This window comes from Phaseolus vulgaris, chromosome 2 (genome assembly GCF_000499845.2).
Source record: "Phaseolus vulgaris cultivar G19833 chromosome 2, P. vulgaris v2.0, whole genome shotgun sequence".
Taxonomy (NCBI): domain Eukaryota; kingdom Viridiplantae; phylum Streptophyta; class Magnoliopsida; order Fabales; family Fabaceae; genus Phaseolus; species Phaseolus vulgaris.
In genome coordinates this window covers 6267773-6286112 of record NC_023758.2, presented here as the reverse complement: position 1 = coordinate 6286112, position 18340 = coordinate 6267773, and the positions used below count along the sequence as shown (strand labels likewise).

General features: G+C 32.4%; 3 protein-coding genes across 3 annotated transcripts; 1 reads left to right on the top strand and 2 right to left on the bottom strand.

Annotated features, from left to right (window-relative positions):
- Positions 1–1814: 1814 nt before the first annotated feature.
- Positions 1815–2994, bottom strand: LOC137810506 (zinc finger protein ZAT1-like). Its single transcript, XM_068611836.1, has one exon. The coding sequence runs from the start codon at positions 2848–2850 to the stop codon at positions 1960–1962; it is 891 nt and encodes a 296-aa protein (XP_068467937.1). The 5' UTR covers positions 2851–2994; the 3' UTR covers positions 1815–1959.
- A 9022-nt stretch (positions 2995–12016) lies between these two features.
- Positions 12017–14156, bottom strand: LOC137810505 (WAT1-related protein At5g47470-like). The gene is made up of 4 exons (XM_068611835.1): positions 14056–14156; positions 13435–13892; positions 13115–13205; positions 12017–12534 (listed from the first exon to the last, which is right to left on the bottom strand). The coding sequence occupies exons 2-4, from the start codon at positions 13813–13815 to the stop codon at positions 12527–12529; spliced, it is 480 nt and encodes a 159-aa protein (XP_068467936.1). The 5' UTR covers positions 13816–13892; positions 14056–14156; the 3' UTR covers positions 12017–12526.
- LOC137810504 (uncharacterized) lies at positions 14037–18340 on the top strand. The gene is made up of 3 exons (XM_068611834.1): positions 14037–15903; positions 16077–16516; positions 16670–18340. Exons 1-3 carry the CDS (start codon positions 14503–14505, stop codon positions 18141–18143), a joined length of 3315 nt encoding a protein of 1104 aa, XP_068467935.1. The 5' UTR covers positions 14037–14502; the 3' UTR covers positions 18144–18340.

Genomic DNA, 18340 nt, shown 5'->3' with positions numbered 1-18340 from the left:
CCACCAAAACCAAGGAGATTCAATAATAATAATTAATTAAAATTAAAAATTGGAATTATGATTAAATTTAAATTTGGTTAACTATATGTTTTTATTCTATCATAGTTTATGTCCGTATTTTTTTTTAATTAATACTACCAATATATTATATCCTCTAAAATATACTATTTTAGAGTAGAGAGTCAAATCCTTGTTTCAGCTAAAAAACAATAAATTCATTCTTGTCGAGAATGTACTATTCTATTCTTTATAAATTTTAATTGCACCTTTGATCTCTAATTTTTTAAAACTATTCTGTTTTTTTTTAAAAAAAATCACTTATTTAAGGAATAGATAAAATTTGCTTATATTAAAATGATAAAGGAACTACTTATTTAAAAAAAAAAGCATATTAGATAAATACATAAAAAAAGCTAAAATTAATTTATTTTATTAAAAAAAACTTAAAAATGGTACAAACAATATGATCTCAAATTATTAATTACGTAATCATGCAAGTAAGATTTAACAATAAATTTTAAAATATGTTACTATTTTCTATTATATTGGGGTGATATACTTAACTGTGAAAAAATTATATAATTTTTTTTTGGAAAGAATTAATATAATTATAATTTCATAAGAAACAAAATTAGAAATTAGCAAAAGTATAAGGAGAAAAAAGTTATGGAATTGAAAAATCATTGAAAACGTGCCATTAACCCAAATCTTAAATCAAATTGCATTTAAATACATATTATAACTTGGTAAATAAGTTTTCTTTTACTATTCACTAGCTGAAAGCATTGGCACAGAATAGAATTATAGGCTAATTATTTCTTAAATAAATAATTTTAAACTAATAAGTTATTTAAAAAGTAGATAGAATTTATTTATTTATTAAAAAAATCACAATCCTTTCTATCTATAACAAACCATTGGCACTGCCTACTCAAAATATCAAAATAACAATAAATACAGTGTCACCATTGTGGTTAAGTTTTTATGAAGCAAGATCACGTGATGAACAAAAGGCCACCTTTTCTTTTTCTTTTATTCTATTCCAACTGTCATAACTGTCATAAAGTAAAAATATATCTCACCAACACGTGCTTCATCTATAAGAAATAAGAATTAACAGCTACTGTAAATACATGATCTCTTATAACAAAAGCTTGTTTTATTAATCTTTCATAAATCTGACTATTTCTTTGATAAGAACAGTACAGAGAGGGGCACCCCTTTGTACCCCTGATTCTTGGTTCTGTTGAAGAAGGAAGATAAGTGTTTGATAATAAAACAAAAATATAGCTGTTATCTCCAACCACAAAAATTTAAAACAAGAGAAAATTAATGGAAGGAACTGTTTTTCCCCAATATCCTCCCGCTCATCACGGAACTAACTCCAGATTCACATTCATGTAAAGGAAACCAATTGCAGCGTTTATATTGCCGTCTTTTAACACGTCTTTGGGAAATCCATTTCACGCTTCACGCGATTTAAAGAAAACACAATGACGAACAAAACTAATCCATTTATGTTTTTTTTTTTCGAAAGTGGAAGAGAGCACAAAAATGGAATTCAGCACTTGGTACTTTCAAAGCCAAAAGCTGTTGTCCACAACTAATGAACCAAATCACCCAAACCAAAACACGCGCAACTGGGTTTGGTTTCAAACTTGCAACTAAACTGCTACCAATGCTTCCATTGCATCCACCCAACAAGAATGGTATTCAATGTGATGTTAGTTGATTCACGCACTTGATGATGATCCAATTTTAACAGTTAATGTAGTAGCTTGTATCACTCCAGAGTTAGGCCCAACAGACAGTGGTTGAGAACATAAATTATATAAACTATGATGGTAACCATCAAAAAGCATTTGATGTAACAATGAACCCAATGGAATATTAATTCTCACCTACTATAAAAAAATGGAAATAATATGAGAAAAGAGAAGACTTTACTCGAGTAATGAATTAGTCGTCGAATTGGGCATCAGAAACAACACTGAGGTCGTCTTCTTCGGTTGGAGCAGGCAAGTTGAGATCTATGAAGCTGTCTTTGAACCTGGTGGAATCATTCGCGGTGGAGGAGGAAGAAGGTACCAGGTGAGATCTCTTGTGGCCACCCAGTGCTTGACCAGACCCAAACACCTTAGAACAAAAGGGGCATTCGAAGATTTTACTATCATTACCCGACCCTCCGCAGATGCTTCGGTGACTGCCCAATGCACGTGAAGATCGAAACGTCTTCTCGCAACTCTCGCACTGGTGCTTCCGGCGAACTCTCCTCAACTTGATCTCTTCCACTGATCTCTCTTCTTCCTCTTCGAGGGCGTCGCTGCCGACAGCCGCGTTGGTGTTCTTGCTCCACCGGTCCCTGGACAGCATCATGAGACACATGGCCACATCTTCCTCGGGGGAAGTGTCGGAGACGGAGCTTACGGGCTCGGGGGACTCCATGAAGCTGAGTTTGGGCCGGGCTTTGGGCTGGGAATTGGCGGGCCTGCGGGGCCGCTTGGATCGTCGGCGAGTTGGGTTCTTTGACTCGGTCTCGCTCTCCCTGTCTTGCACAACAGAGCCCGAGTTGAACTCGGGATCTGCGAGCCTGAAGCATTTCTTGGGATTCTCTCGCAAGGCGTAGTTGATCAGAGCCTTTTCTTGCTCTTCTTCATCTTCTTCTTCGTTATCATCGTCTTCTAACTCTGCACGTGAAGAGGAATTGGAAGAGAAAGTATTAAGAGAGTGATGGAGACGTTGGGGTTTGGGGGGAAGAGGAAGGGTGGCTAAGTGAGCCTTCATGTGGCCACCGAGGGCTCTGCCATTGGCGAATGTTCTGGAACAGAGCTTGCATTTGTGGCGCTCCATCTGAGGGAGTCTGAATGCAGAGAGAGGACCTTATTCTGATACGTTTGGTTTGGTTTGGTTTTGGGGAATTTCAGAACTTAAAAAGGAGTAGGTAACAAGCATTCTTCCACCAATAGGACACACGACCCAAAAGTTATGGTTGTGCATATGTGTCTATTATTATTGAATTAGCAATATATAAATATTTAGATAGCTATATAATTTTACATATACTGCGTATTTATATGAGCTGTGATTTGTGAAGCGTCAACACAACAAATTCCAACAGTGACATTCATTATTCGGTGGCAAAAACTAACAGTGTGATCGTGAACAGTGAAAAGAGCAGCAGCGAACATGCAAACCTTGCCCCTATGGAATAACTTTTTTTCATTTACTGCTTTCTGTTTCTCAACCTCTAAAGAAACCTTTCCTTTACCCACTAATTCTCATTCAGATACTCTCTAACTTCTCTTCACTTTTCTCCCCCACAAATCACTGTGTATCTCTTGCTACCATCAAACATATTCAAATTTATTCTTTTGAGAAAAATTAGGTTACACAATCAAAATTTACTCCCATTTTGCTGTCATATGCAACTCTCTCACACTAAATGCTCGCTGTTCTGTTCCAAATTATAATAAAGATTATTATAGTTGGTGTTTCGGACACACTATATCACCATCTTGTTTATGCAAACTTTTTTTCTTTCTATATATTTTACCAATCAATAATTATTATGTAGTTATATAATATGATACCAGCATTTATATAATTTATATAATCGTATCAGGTATTTTATATGGATTATAGTATTTCTATTCGTATGAGGTATTTTATATAGATTGTAGTATTTCTACTATTCTCATTTTATTTTATCATTTATTGTTGTTGAAAAACATTACCAACAATTATCAGAATCACCACAACATACTTTCAAAAATATATATCAACAATTAATAAATTAACATCAAATTGCAACCTAAATTCCAAACCATGTATGTGGTAGGGTGGTTCCTTTTGAAAACAAACCGTAATTTTTATATTCACAGAAAAAAAGTAAATCAAAAGAAAATACCTTTTTTTATACACACACAGAGAATTTGAATATATATGTGATATGCCTTTAGTTTTGACACAAACGTTTCAAATACTTTAAAATAAGTTCTTTTATCTTTCTATTACTGTTTAATTTTTATAAGGATCGGCACAATTTAGAAATAAATATTTTATTTACTGATCGTATAAAACTTTTTTTTATATTAAAATCATATCTTTTTTAACATGATACGTTTATCAATTTTTACAATAGTTATTTTATAATTTTATCGGTTGATGATATAATTTTGTTCTCGAAAAGCTTTTTGTTTTATTAAAAAAATACATATTTTTAGTTGAAAATTAATGGAACTAATTAAAAATTATTACATGCTACAAACCTTGATAATATATATATATATATATATATATATATATATGACTAATATTTTTAACAACGTGTATGGAAAAATATAAATCTCAAAGACCTTAGAAAACGGAATCTCATAAATTTCATTTGTCCTCAATTTAAATTTTAGATATGAAATATATTTTAAAGCTATAATTAAAAAAATTACGTGTATAATTTTACAGTGAAATATCTATAACATATATAAAAATATTTTTTAGTAAAATAAGTTTCGGTGCATCTGCATTTTTTATTGGTACTATTATTATATGTATATTTATATTTATTTAAATAAAATATAAATTTATATGTATTGGTATGTATAAGAGACAAAAAAAACATGAAAGTCATGCTATTTGAGAAATAAGAGATATAAAGTGAGAAAGAATAAAGAGAGAAAAATGGTGATAAAATCTCAAATATTAAAAAGTTCAGATTATAAAACAGTAATAAAAATTGAAGATCGAAAAAATTGAGATATATTTTAAAAAATTAAATTAAAAATACTTACATTCATAACTGTTTTAATATTTATAGAAAGATAAAAAATAATATAGTCAAAATACAATAATAAAATTAAATATTAATATAAAGTTAAAATAAAAAAAATTAAAAGCAGAGGTATAATTACTATTATTTTTTTTATTTACTTATTATTCATATCATTTTATCTTTATTTAATATTTTATTATTCACAATGAATTAACAATAAACATAATAGGTCTTGGCAACAGACCAAACATTTAATTAAAGAAGGAAGTTATATGGCTTTTGCTTAGTTGTCTTTTAAAATATATTATTAAAAAGTGGTTTGTTTTAAATGTTTATTTATATAAATTAAATTTAGTAGATCTTCTTTAAAAAAAAAACTTTTCAATAAAAGTGAGTTTTTTCTAAAATATCAAAATCTGTGGGTTGATGCGATACACCACGGATTCTGAGTTGGTTGAAAAAATTGTAGCAAAATAAAATTTGACTCACTTGTAATTCGGCGTACCTTTGAAAAACTTATGATGAGTCAAATTGATTCATATAACCTACTAAATTCAATAAAAAAAATAATTTTTTTAATAAAAATAAATTAAAATAATTAAAACATTCAAAAAAATATTCTAACTCTTTAACAAAAAACACTAGGTATCTTTAAAATACTAAAACTCAACTGAAATTTTCAGCAAAACAGTTACAATCCTATCAATATGAACTTATAGTCCAATTATAATGTATATATAGTTGACTGTTGAATTAAATGCATAGTTTATACATATGTCATTTTTTTTCTTTTGTGCCTTAAAATTTTCTAAACAATATATTTTTGCTATGTAACATCCTCAAGCTAAAAAACTAATTATGTTTGCACTTAGATAATATACTCTCTAACAAACCTCCACCAAACTAAAGAGTGAGAAATTATTATTTAATTTTATTAGAATTTTTTTGAACAAATTTATTTATTTTAAATTAAGTGGGTCAACCCATTTAATCTTTCAATCCGTAGTATGCTAATTTGGGTCAATATTTTTAAAACTCGCCACCAAAGTGGGGATTAAAGTGGTACACAAAGTGGATTAGATAAATTAATTCCAACTAACACAAATTGATTCCTTTTGACATTTAGTTTTATTTATTCCATTGCATCTCCCTTTTTTTATATATAAAACATTTCAAAATTACTTTTAAAAACGGAAGTAGTTTATCCATGTTAAAAACCATAATAAATAATTATTTTTTGAAAAAAAAATCTTAAAAGAACTTTTGAAAAAAATACCAAAAGCCGATATAGTTTTGGACCAAAATTTCCATGTATTTTCGAACTCGAATGACTGAAAACTCTTTCCAGAAATCACATTTTTTTTAACTTTATTTCTCTGCCATTCTAGATACCTTTCCTTTTTCTTTCACCCTTCTCTTTTTTCTCAATATTTCTCAACATGTGCAATGAAGTATAGGAAGAATGAGCAATTTAAAATGATAAAATTTTAAAAAACTATTAGAATAAATCATATCAAAATGATATGGAATTTTAATTAAAATTTAATTATATTAAAATCGTGTTATATTAACATATTTTCAATTTAAATATATTAAAATCATATCATATTGATATAATTTATTTATTTTAATATTTAATTCATTTTAAGAATTAATAAGTAAAATTACACATTTTAAAATAAATAAGTCCAATTTGAATTTCTTGTGGAAAAGATGATTAATTAATGTATTAAGTGTTATAAAAAATTATCTTAAGGTGAGTGCATCTGATACGTGAGACTTTTCTTAGCATGCCATGCATAGGCCATTGATGATTGACACCTGTCATGCTAACGTCACAATTCATCATAATCACAAACACCAACCTATCATCACCAGACACATTGCTTTCTTTTCGAATAATACGATGCCACGTCTTTCCATAAAGTTCACTCTTTAAAATAATAAAAATATTAGTTTCTTCGTTAGAAGATGTAACTATTTTAATCTCACCTATTACAAAAATGAAGATTAAATTAACATCAGAAAAATGATGCTTAAAACTCAAACATTTTGTATCTTTGTGATCTTATATTCAAACATGTCTCTAAAAGCAACTTTAGGTATTACTTTACTCAATTTCATTTTGTGCACAATAAATTTTACTGTTATTATAACTATTTTTCTTTTCATTTTTAATCCTTCTAAATTCTCAAGTAACCCATATTATATATGTTATTCTTACAAACTAACATACGAAAATGACAACATTTTAACATTTTTAATGAGATTAGACACAAGAGACAAGTGATAGATCCACAATTTTGTCTAGAAAAAGCATAATATATAATACTTTTATAAAACAATATTACAAGTTTTACAATAGATAGTCTCGATCGTAATAAAAAAAAAAATCAAAGACGTAAGTTTTTATAAATTACAATGATTCTCTATGGATATATTTAAAACTGTTATCTGATATTTCATTATCAATACGATAAAAAAAAAATATCTTTTCAATTGTGTAGAACCAATCAGTTTCTCATTTAACAGATAATTTATACATTGATGCATTTTTATGTCAATCTATGTGTTTTTTTCGCAAAGAGAAAAAAAAGAGTACAAGATAGTGTCAATGTATGTTTAGTTATTTGAGAATAATTCAAATTCTAAGGTAATAATAATAAAGTTGACATTAATTAGTTATTTTATCTTTCATTTCGTATATCTTTATGCATTCATTTTTTTAAATATCTTACAAAATAACACTTACTTTTAATTTGTTGCAGATAAAAAATAAGCACTTACTTTCAAAAAAAATGTTTAGTAAGTATATGGATAAAAAATAAAATAAAATAGAGGCAATTTCTCCCACACCCACCTATATACATTGACTTTTGTTTTTTCACTATATCAATTTCCATTATATCACATAGTTGAAATGATCGAAATAGACTCATTAACTTTTTAAAAAATTTGGAATACAAATTTTTTGGAAAAGACAATTTGTCTTTTGGAAATTTAATTCTGTAAGTAAAATTTTCTCATTTGGAATTCATATTTTAGAAATCATAATTAATTTTTGGGATTTTGTTTTATGGAATACGTTATTCATTTCAAAATCATTTATGAATTATATTTTTCTTAATGTAAATTACCCTCTTCCAAAATGTATTTTCCGTAATGTAAAAAGTAAATTATACATAACAATGCTTTTGCTTTTAAATTGTATATTTTAAAAAGTATTCACAGAACTCGATTTTCAAAGATCACACTATCTTCATTATTTCATTCCAAACTCATATTGAATCACCCATTCTTATCTCAATCATATAATTCAACCTTCAAATTTTACAACCACTATCTCCATTGCACCTTCTCGAAGCTTAGTCTTTCTTCCACCTTCACTCAAATCAACCACAGTTAAAAACCAAGCTATACGCTCCTCTCTTTTAAATCAAAATTATAAGGGTATTTTGGGCATTTTTTATAATGCAGGAAAGAAAAAGACATATACATTTGTCCCATAGACTAGAAATAAAACATTGAAATTTAAAAAGATGGTTGCGATTTTTTTCTAAAGAGAAAAAAAGAGTTAAATTATAGGACACAAAACCTTAATTAAACTTAAAATGTATTAAAATAAATTTTTTAATTGATCAGTTAAGTTTCTTATTTTACAAATTTAATTTATAATTTACTGTTTTAAACAGCAACAATAATATCGAATATATTAGATGAAGAATTTGATTATACAATTTTTTTCATGAGTTCGAGAAAGTAAGAAGAAAAAATAATTGAACTCCTTTATAAACTAAATTGATTTTATGTGGAAGTTAGAATATATATATATATATATATATATATATATATATATATAATATTTTTCTCTTACAATTAGTCATGAAAATGTTTGTTAAAAAATAAATTTATTATCATCATTTATATATATATATATTTACAATTTATAAATAGATTTTGTGAAAGTAAGTTAAACTTAAACTCAATTTTTAATATATGATATTAAAATTTAACGAGATTTGAGATTTGTTAGTTTTGATTATTCAAAAATATCTAATCTCATATCTAAGATGTAGATGTTTCAAACAATGAGTATTGAAAATTTCACGTCAATTAAACATAATTTAATTAACAATATATATATATATATATATATATATAAATAAGAAAAAAAAAGGTTAACTCAATATATAAATATAATGAGTAATTCGTAACAAATGCGGGTCCAAAACCAGGTTGAGCCAAAAATTATAATCTAACCATTTATTTTAACAACAATTAGCAAATAAAATGGTCGTGTATGGCATCTAAGTGAAATAGAAAATGATTTATAATTGGCGTGAGGGGGCAGGTGGAGGCATTGTATTTGCATGCGAAACGTAGGGTTGAATTGAATGAAGAGGGACCAGGATTTGTTGCAATGGACTAAACTTGATAGATATACATCGAGATTATGGAATGGCCTACACGGCTACACCAAACACGACTCACTTAAACCCCTTTTACCATTGCTCCTTCTCTTGTCTGCTGCAACCATACACATACTTTGCTATAAAACCAGATAAGGTCTTAGCTGTGGGCTACACCACCCCTCACTTATCCTATCCCATCATGCCAAACAAAACCAAATCTTCAACCATCACCAAAATAACATTTTTTTATTATAAATATTTTACATCACATCGATTTAAATTATTTAACACATTTATACAAGTTAGATAAAGAGGAGAGGTAGGTGATGTTAAAAATGAACAGTACTTTCATCATGATGATTTAAACACGACGTTTCTCTTGTATCAGAATATTCAAAATTGATATTCACTTTTTAAAATATTTCTAAGGAAAAATCTTCCCTAAAATTAAATAAATATAGAAGAATAATAGTCCGAACATATATAAAGCAAAGGAAAAAGAAGGAAGCACGAAAGTTGACAGAATATACATTTTCATTTATTGTTGTGCTATGAAATGTCAACCTTTAGCGAGATAAGAATATTAACAGCATTATATAAACAAATAGAAAGCGATGCATGAATAGTCCAACTATAAATTGATGTTTCGTATATAATGCATCTTCTTTTGCATTGGCGTTTAACCAAATCCCCTTGGATTACATGGCTTTTCTGATTACACAAGTAATTGAGGTTTGTGCTAGCTATTCAATTTTGGTGTTAGAAAAGTAAAGTCCAAATGAACCCGTACATATTCGTTGGGGATAAATTTTTGTTTTTATGATTTTTGTATTGATACGACCGAACGACTTACTGAGTCGGTCGGAATTTTGAACTATTTGGTTATTCGACCATGATAAGATGGTTATGTGACAACACATGATCGACCAACCCATGGTAATGAGTCATGGATTGACAAATCATAATTAAGAGTTGTTTAGTGAAATTCTAAACACGAATCAACCTCCTAATCCGTCTCACTAACGATGGTCCATTAAGATAATATAAATAACACAAATTCCAAAAATCAGGTACGTCATCATTATCTACAGTATTCTAACAACCAATTGGAGGAGAAAACAATCGTTTTCTAGGTCCCAACATCTGTTCGAGGTTCTATTGTCTCTGTTATTTTAATAATATCGGTTAAATATCACTTATAAAAAAATATTTATAATATATAAATAGATACAAATTTAATCTTATAAATAAATTTTGATTAGATTTTAAAATTATTTTTAGGAAACTCTCCCGTGTAGTTGGATGGAAATTTGAGTTTACGATGGATCATGCATGACATTGACTTGGTACGGGTGAAGTGGGTTCTGAATCAGGACTAATCAACACAACTGTTGTTATAAAACAATGTTTGTCTTTTTGGTTCATACAGGACCAGGTTATGTTTGGTCTCTATAATAATATTATTTGATTTGAATATAATTACTTTTATAACACATCTGATGGTCTATAAAAAAATTATAAGTTATAATTATATATGACTTATATTGTTTATGTCAAAATTTAATAAAATTGAACAATTATAAATATATATTTAAACAGTTTATACATATATACACGCATAATTATTTGAATTTTAGTGTATATAAAAATATATTAAATATTTTATATTAATATAATATTCTGTATGTAAAACCATCCTTAAAATCTTTTAATTTAACGGGTGATTTTGTTAAGATAATTAAACAATCCAAAATGACAATAATTTGAATTCAATGTATTTAAGTTTTTTTTTAAAATTATAAAATTTTATATCCAAATACAAATTAAACATCATAACATAAAATGGTGAGAGCAATATATTAATGAAATTCAATGCAATTAACCGGCTTTCTTAATTTATGTGAATTCGTGTGAAGTTAGTTTTCTAATTAAATTGAAAGTAGTTTTTTAATTAAATAAAAATAACATTAAAATCTAAATAATCATTAATGGATTTTGAGACCGACAAGTGAGATGTACAATACGACAATTATATTTAAACTTTATTAGTATTTATAAGAAAAATAGAATAGATAGAACAAATACCTGTTTAATAAGAATGATTAACATGCGTATTTAATTGCAAAAGTTAATGAAAACAGGGATTATTCTGACTTGTACCGTCAACTATAGAAATATATTTATTTAATTAAACCTTTTCATATATATATATACTAATTATTTGAATGTGATATTTTAAAGAATAATTTAAATGCAATACAATTAAATTAACTAAGTCAGCTCAACTCGATTAAAATATAATTTGAATTTAGAAGTCTTGAAAAATTAGGTGGAATAGAAGTTGATAACTAAAAACGTAATTATATTTTTGTATAGAAAAGAAAAAGTGTTACTGAAAAAGAATAAGGAAAGAAAAAAAAAGGAGTTTTTGGTGAAGTTAAGGTACATATATGGCCGCACCAACCAGTTTATATTCCTTTCCCTATTTTTTCACTCTCACCACAAACTGCCCCTAATAAGCAATATCAACAAACAAACCATGGAACACAAAGTGACCCACCTATTTTCTCACAACATATTTTTTAAATATATTATTCATGTACTAAATAAGGTTTTAAAACACAAACAAAATTGATTTCCTGATACGTGAGTCATTATTGTTTATAAGGACTTATCCGCGGTATATTGTACAAGTTCCCCAAGATACAACAAAAACTTCTTGGAAATTTTCGAGGATCAGAACTAGCAAGTTACTCTTAAAAAAGTAAGAATCCAATAAACTCAGAAAAATAATTATAAAGAAAGAAAAGAATAAATGAAGAGAGAGTAAGGGAGGAAGATGAAAAGGTGAGAGGAAACGTGAGTGTGAGATGCGAAACATGAAGAGACAGTGAGAAGATGTGTTTTTGAAGCGGATGAAACCTTTCTTTATACAGGGAGAGGAACCAAGAAAATTGTTGCATTTTCACAATCGAAACCAAAGCTGTTGCACCTTCATAAACTGCATTTGAACGTTTTAGCTTCTCAAGTGCAACAATGTTCTTCAATCTTCCGAAAGATCAATAGTGCGGAGGTGTGAACCTTCCCTCCGACCACGATCCTAGGTGGAGAGGGCAACGTTTGCGCTTCAAACTCGAAACCAATCTCCATTGCACTTCCGAAATCTCATCCGACAGAAGCATCGAAAAAAGCTAAAATTTTTCTGTGCACACTCTATATTTTGTTTTGCAATATTTGTTCATATCTTCATTCGGTTTTACAACAATTCAAACCCAAGAGACTTCTACCTTTTTACAATATGCTCTTGGAAATTCTCTGTCACCAATACGTGAAGGAAGTAGTTGTTTCAATGTTCTGCAAAAGAGGAAAAAAAGAAGTTGAAAATGTGGGTGCTTTTATTTTACATTCTAAAGGACATTGTTGAGAGCACATATTAATATTTGCATATTGCTTTGCCACGTTGTTTCCTTAATCAATAGTTTAGTTAATACATGCTGGTTGCCATTGAGTATTGACACTATTAATCCCGTTTAAATGCATTACTTGTTCATAGGAGTTGAATTAAATTAACCACGTTAAAGCAATTTACTGTTATTATCTCACCCGACTTAACCAAACCTCCTTTTTCCTCTGTTTCTAGCTACATTTTACACTTTGACATTTGACAAACATGTTAACAGAAAAGAGGCCTCGCTAAGCTATCTCCATTTGATATTCCTTCTTTCCCTTCGGCCCAGTGAACATGTGAAACATGGCTCCAATGTATGCAATGAAGTGTTTGTGATAAGGATGAAAAAAGACACTGTAAATGGGAATATACAATTTGCAGAAGTCAGAAGCTACACACACTAGCTAGGAATCTTAGCAAGGTACCTTCCAATACTAATACTTCCACCTAGTGTAATAACCGAGAAAATTAGAGAGCACACTGTACCAATGGGGCTAAACATGGAGACAAACACTGGCCCTCTTTTCTTCACTGTCCACCCGTTGAAACTCAGCCATATTCCACTCACAGGACCTGCCTGTGCATTCACAACTTTTAGTTGACATCCATCACAATGAAAATATAAAAAGTTTCATACATGGTTGGTAGAAACCACCATACATTACTCTTGCAAATATTTCCCTATACCATGCTTTGCTGAGTATCATGTGACAATTTAGAGATAAATTACTCGCCCCAAATTTCTGGCTCATGTTAGTTAACAAAACTAGATTTCATATGACTGTACAGATTTTATAACAAGGTACCTGCAGAACGAAGTTGCTCGACAAAATCATGACTGCAACCACGAGATAGAAGAAACCGATAATCTTTTGTATCTTAAGGATAAAACCTGATGGAGTCGTTGATAATTGAAGTGTGGAATTTTTCTCGCTTTGCATTATTTTCATTGTGAGAGCTCCCAAGACACAAAGCAATGTTCCCAAGATTTTTACTTTGTTGGAGCATGAAGCAGTTTCCTTATCATTTTTCTTTTCTAACAAAATAGTTGTGCATATGCCTAGCTGTCTTTGCAGATTAATTCCAACAGAATCCATAATTACTTTGATACGCTGAAACACAGTTACAACTTGGGTGAAACAAGTAATCTTACCTTCAACAGATCCAGTAAATTTGTCTACAACCATTGCTCCCTGAGTCCTTCCCTTGATAGGTCAGTTAATAAATAGTAGAGATCATCATTGATGGCAAACATAAACGCAATCTAAAACCAAATTATATAAAAAACAAAGATACGTGAATGGAGGAGAATGACATAACACAGCCAAAGAGAAAAAAAAATAGAAAATACAAATTATTATAGCGTAACACAACAAAAGAAAGAAGATAAAATTAGAAAAAAAGAATTGATATCAGAGCATACACACCCAAGAGATAGTCTGCAGTGGCAATGGGTAGTCTCCAACATCGCTCCTAGTGGCTTTTGAGGGACAAAGCTGTGCCCTAAGTTTCTCTGATTTTAGTGTGCCTCAAAACGGATCTACAGGGTGCGTTTTGGCCAAAACAATAATTTTATAAGAGAAACACAGAAGTTATTGAATGAAGCAAAATTAAGAAAAGGACCAAAAACCTTAACCCTTCACATATTACCCTGGATCCCACAAAAACACGCTCAATGAATCTCAGATTTCACCTCTCGCAATTCCTAACCTCAGCGTCAGAGCAAAACCTCGAGTAAAAGGTGCAATGACCAAAACAGAAAACAAGATCAGGGAATTCTGAAACGCACACAATCCAATGACCAGAGTCCAGGTCCAGATTTTTTTTAACGAGGAAAGTGATGAGAAAAGCAGCTACGCCGAAGCGTGAACGGCATGGCGGAGAAAGCGGCGGCGCCACCACCGTCGAAGCCTTTGACAACTCAGGAGTGGGAAACCCTAATCGAGGACTTCCAGAATGGCGTCCACCACAAATGGAACTCTCTTGATCCCCTCTTCGATCTTCTCCTCTCCTCTCTTCTCCGCAAGGATTTCCCTCTCTTCCTCAAGCTCCAACTCCTCGTCTTCCTTGACGAATTCTCCCTCTCCTTCTTCATCTCCAACCACCATCTCCATCGTCTCGTTGAGGCGCTCAAAGCTGTCGTCCATGCGCCACTCGACGTTGTCCCTTCCGCCTTCAAAGACCAGTTCATGGTCTCCGTCACCTCGATTCTCATCTGCACATCGGAAAACGTCGTCGTCGATTCCCAAACGGAGAATAACCTGGTCGAGCTGCTGCTGACAGTTGTAAACCGTCCCAATTTCGGTTCGGACCGGCACACGCGCGGCGTGGCTTGCGAATGCCTGAGGGAATTGGAGCGATGGAAACCGGGATTGCTCTCGGATGTGGTTGGACACTTGTGGAGTCTGTGCCAGAACGAACGAACTCATGCTTCGCAGTGTTACCTCTTGCTCTTCACGTCGGTGATTCACAACATCGTCGCTCGGAAACTCAGCGTTTCGATTCTCAACACATCGGTTCCGATGGTTCCGTTCAACGCGCCGAACTGTGTGACGGGTTCAGGTTCGGAGTTAGGTTCGGGATTGAATGTGAAGGAGTTGAGGAGGGCGATGGCATTTTTGCTGGAGTGGCCACAAGTGATGACTCCTTGCGGAATGATGGAGTTTGTGAGTATGATAATTCCCGTGGCTGTGGCATTGGAATTGCAACCATCCATGCTGAAGGTGCAGTTGTTTGGGATGATTCATTCCTTTGACCCTGTTCTGTGCCATGTTGTTTTGAGCATGTATTTGCGTTTCTTGGAGGCGTTTGATGGTCAAGAGGGAGAGGTTTCTCGCAGACTCTTGTTGATTTCGAAAGAATCTCAGAATTTTTTGGTGTTTCGCTTGTTGGCTGTCCACTGGTTGTTGGGTTTCAATCAGTTGATTTTCGAGAAGACGAAGCCCACCGTCGAATTGTGCTCCACTTTTTACCCCGCTTTGTTTGATCCTCTGGCTTTGAAAGCCTTGAAGCTTGACCTTCTTGCGTTTTCCTCGGTTTCTGCTCATGTATTGAGGCTGAAAAGTGGTTCTGATGAGTTGATTGATCCAGTGAAGCTGTTTGAAAATGGTATTGTTTGTGTATCTTCTTTCAAATGGTTGCTTCCCATGAGTGCAGAGACCGCTGTTGCATTCCGCACCTTCCATAAGTTTTTGATTGCTTCTTCTTCTCATTCTGACAATGATCCTTCCACTGCAAGAAATCTGTTGGACTCTGCCATTTTTCGCACTTTGCAGGTGCTAAGAATGTTTCTATTTTAGAAGTTGCATTCTAGTTATAGGACCCCCCCAGTATGTTATAACTGAAAAGTTCAGATTCCATGGTTAATTGCTGATGCGGGCTCATTTCTTTCATCACTGCTGCGGGGTTAGGCATGATGTATTCAAGTTTCTTTTTTTTTGTTTTCCAGGGGTTGCTTGTGAACATGATGTTGGAGAGTAGAAGACTGGTTCCTGTTGTCGTAGCGTTTGTTGACCGGTTACTCTCCTGTCAAAAGCACTGTTGGTTGGGTGAGTGCTTACTTCAGAAATTTGATGAGCACTTGCTTCCCAAAGTGAAAATGGATTATAAGTTGGTTTATTGCTTTCCAATATTTGATAGAATTGCTGAAAATCAGACTATACCTCCTCGTGGATTGTTAGAGGTGCTCACGAACTTCATGATTTTTCTTGTGGAGAAACATGGCCCAGATACAGGGATGAAATCTTGGTCTCAGGGAAGCAGAGCTCTTGGAATTTGCCGAACTATGCTGATGCGACACCATAGCTCTAGATTGTTCATTAGATTGTCTCGTCTGCTTGCATTTACATGTCTATATTTTCCTGATCTGGAGGTTCGTGACAATTCAAGGTATAGTGCCGCCTTTGATAAAATATATTTCAGTTTTCTCCTTCACCCCTCTGGCTTATTAATGATCTATTGAAATTGAAGATAACTGGAAGGTTGGTTTAGAGGGCCTGTAAATATTATTGCCTGCCTGTGCTGATATATGGTATTTTGCAGGATCTACTTGCGTATGCTGGTCTGCATTCCAGGGAAGAAGCTTAGAGACATCCTGAATCTCGGGGACATGATCCTTGGAATTTCGCCATCTTCACATCCAACCTCATTTTTCAACGTTCAGTCACCTCGACCTTCTCAGAAATTCAAGTCATTTAAAGACTTATCATCCTGCATTTACCTTGAGCGTTTGGGCCCATTGCTAGTCAAACAATTTTGGTCTCTGTCGTTGTCAAATTTAGTTGTAAGTAACGCCAATCCCACTTATCTGGAGAGCATCAGAGACCTCAAAGCTCCTGTTGAGGAAAAAGAATTTTCTGATAGTTCCAATACACAGACCATTCCTGAAACTAGAAGGATAAATCAGCCACAAGAGCCACTCCGTGTTATGGATTCTAAAGTCGCAGAAATTTTAAACACGTTAAGGAAGTACTTTTCCTGCATTCCCGACTTCAGATATATGCCAGGTCTCAAAGTCAGAATCTCATGCAGATTGAGATTTGAATCTAATACTTTCAATCGCATGTTGGGAATAGATAAAGCTGTCCCATCCTTGGAAGAGACAGACGCACTTCCAGCTATATATGCTACTGTGTTAAATTTCTCGTCATCTGCACCATATGGGTCAATTCCATCCTATCGGATACCTTTTCTTCTTGGTGAACCATACAATAAAGATCCTGCATCTCAAAATGTCTCCCTAAGTATTGTACCTGTTGGTGTCGGAAATGATTCCAGAGAAGAGGAAAAATATAGAGCTACTGTTGTAGTTGATTTGGAACCCAGGGAACCCACACCAGGTATAGTTAATGTTCACATTGAAACAAATGCAGAAAATGGTCAAATCATCCAAGGTCAACTTCAAGGAATCACAGTAGGCATAGAAGACATGTTTCTCAAGGCTATTGTCCCATCAGACATTCCAGAAGATGAAACACCTCGATACAACTTTGACCTGTTCAATACTTTATGGGAGGCATGTGGCTCATCCTCCAGCACTGGCCGGGAGACCTTTCAGTTGAAAGGGGGTAAAGGGATTGCTGCCATCAGTGGAACTCAATCTGTCAAGCTTCTTGATGTCCCTGCAACCTCTTTGATCCAGGCAACTGAGCGCCATTTGGCACGCTTTGTTGTAGGTGTGAGTGGGGAGCCACTTATTGATGCTGTATGGGAAGGGGGAATCATTCAAAATGTCATTTGGGAAGATTCTTCTCCTGATGCTACTTCTGTTATTAATCGTGATACAGGTCCACTCCGTCTTACTTACAATGATGAAGAGTATGAGAAGGGGTCTATTAGCAATACTAGGAAAAGACACCTAGGTTGTTTTCATGTTCTAATATTTCTTCCACCGCGGTTCCATCTCCTTTTTAAAATGGAAGTTGGAGATGTTTCAACTTTAGTTCGTATCCGTACAGATCATTGGCCAAGCTTAGCCTACATTGATGATTATTTAGAAGCTTTGTATCTATCATAAGAACAAGTGTCACCCACATCGATGAATGCAGAAAGATGAGTCTCAATCAGCTTGTCGTAATATATGTTCTTTTTATCTTTTGCTTTGCAAAACACAGTTTGCTTGTCATCAGTGGACTGTGGCTGTGCTGTACAATAAGAAACCAGTTTTGTTTCTATTCATTTTAAGAGAGATGATATTTGTTCTCATGAGACAAA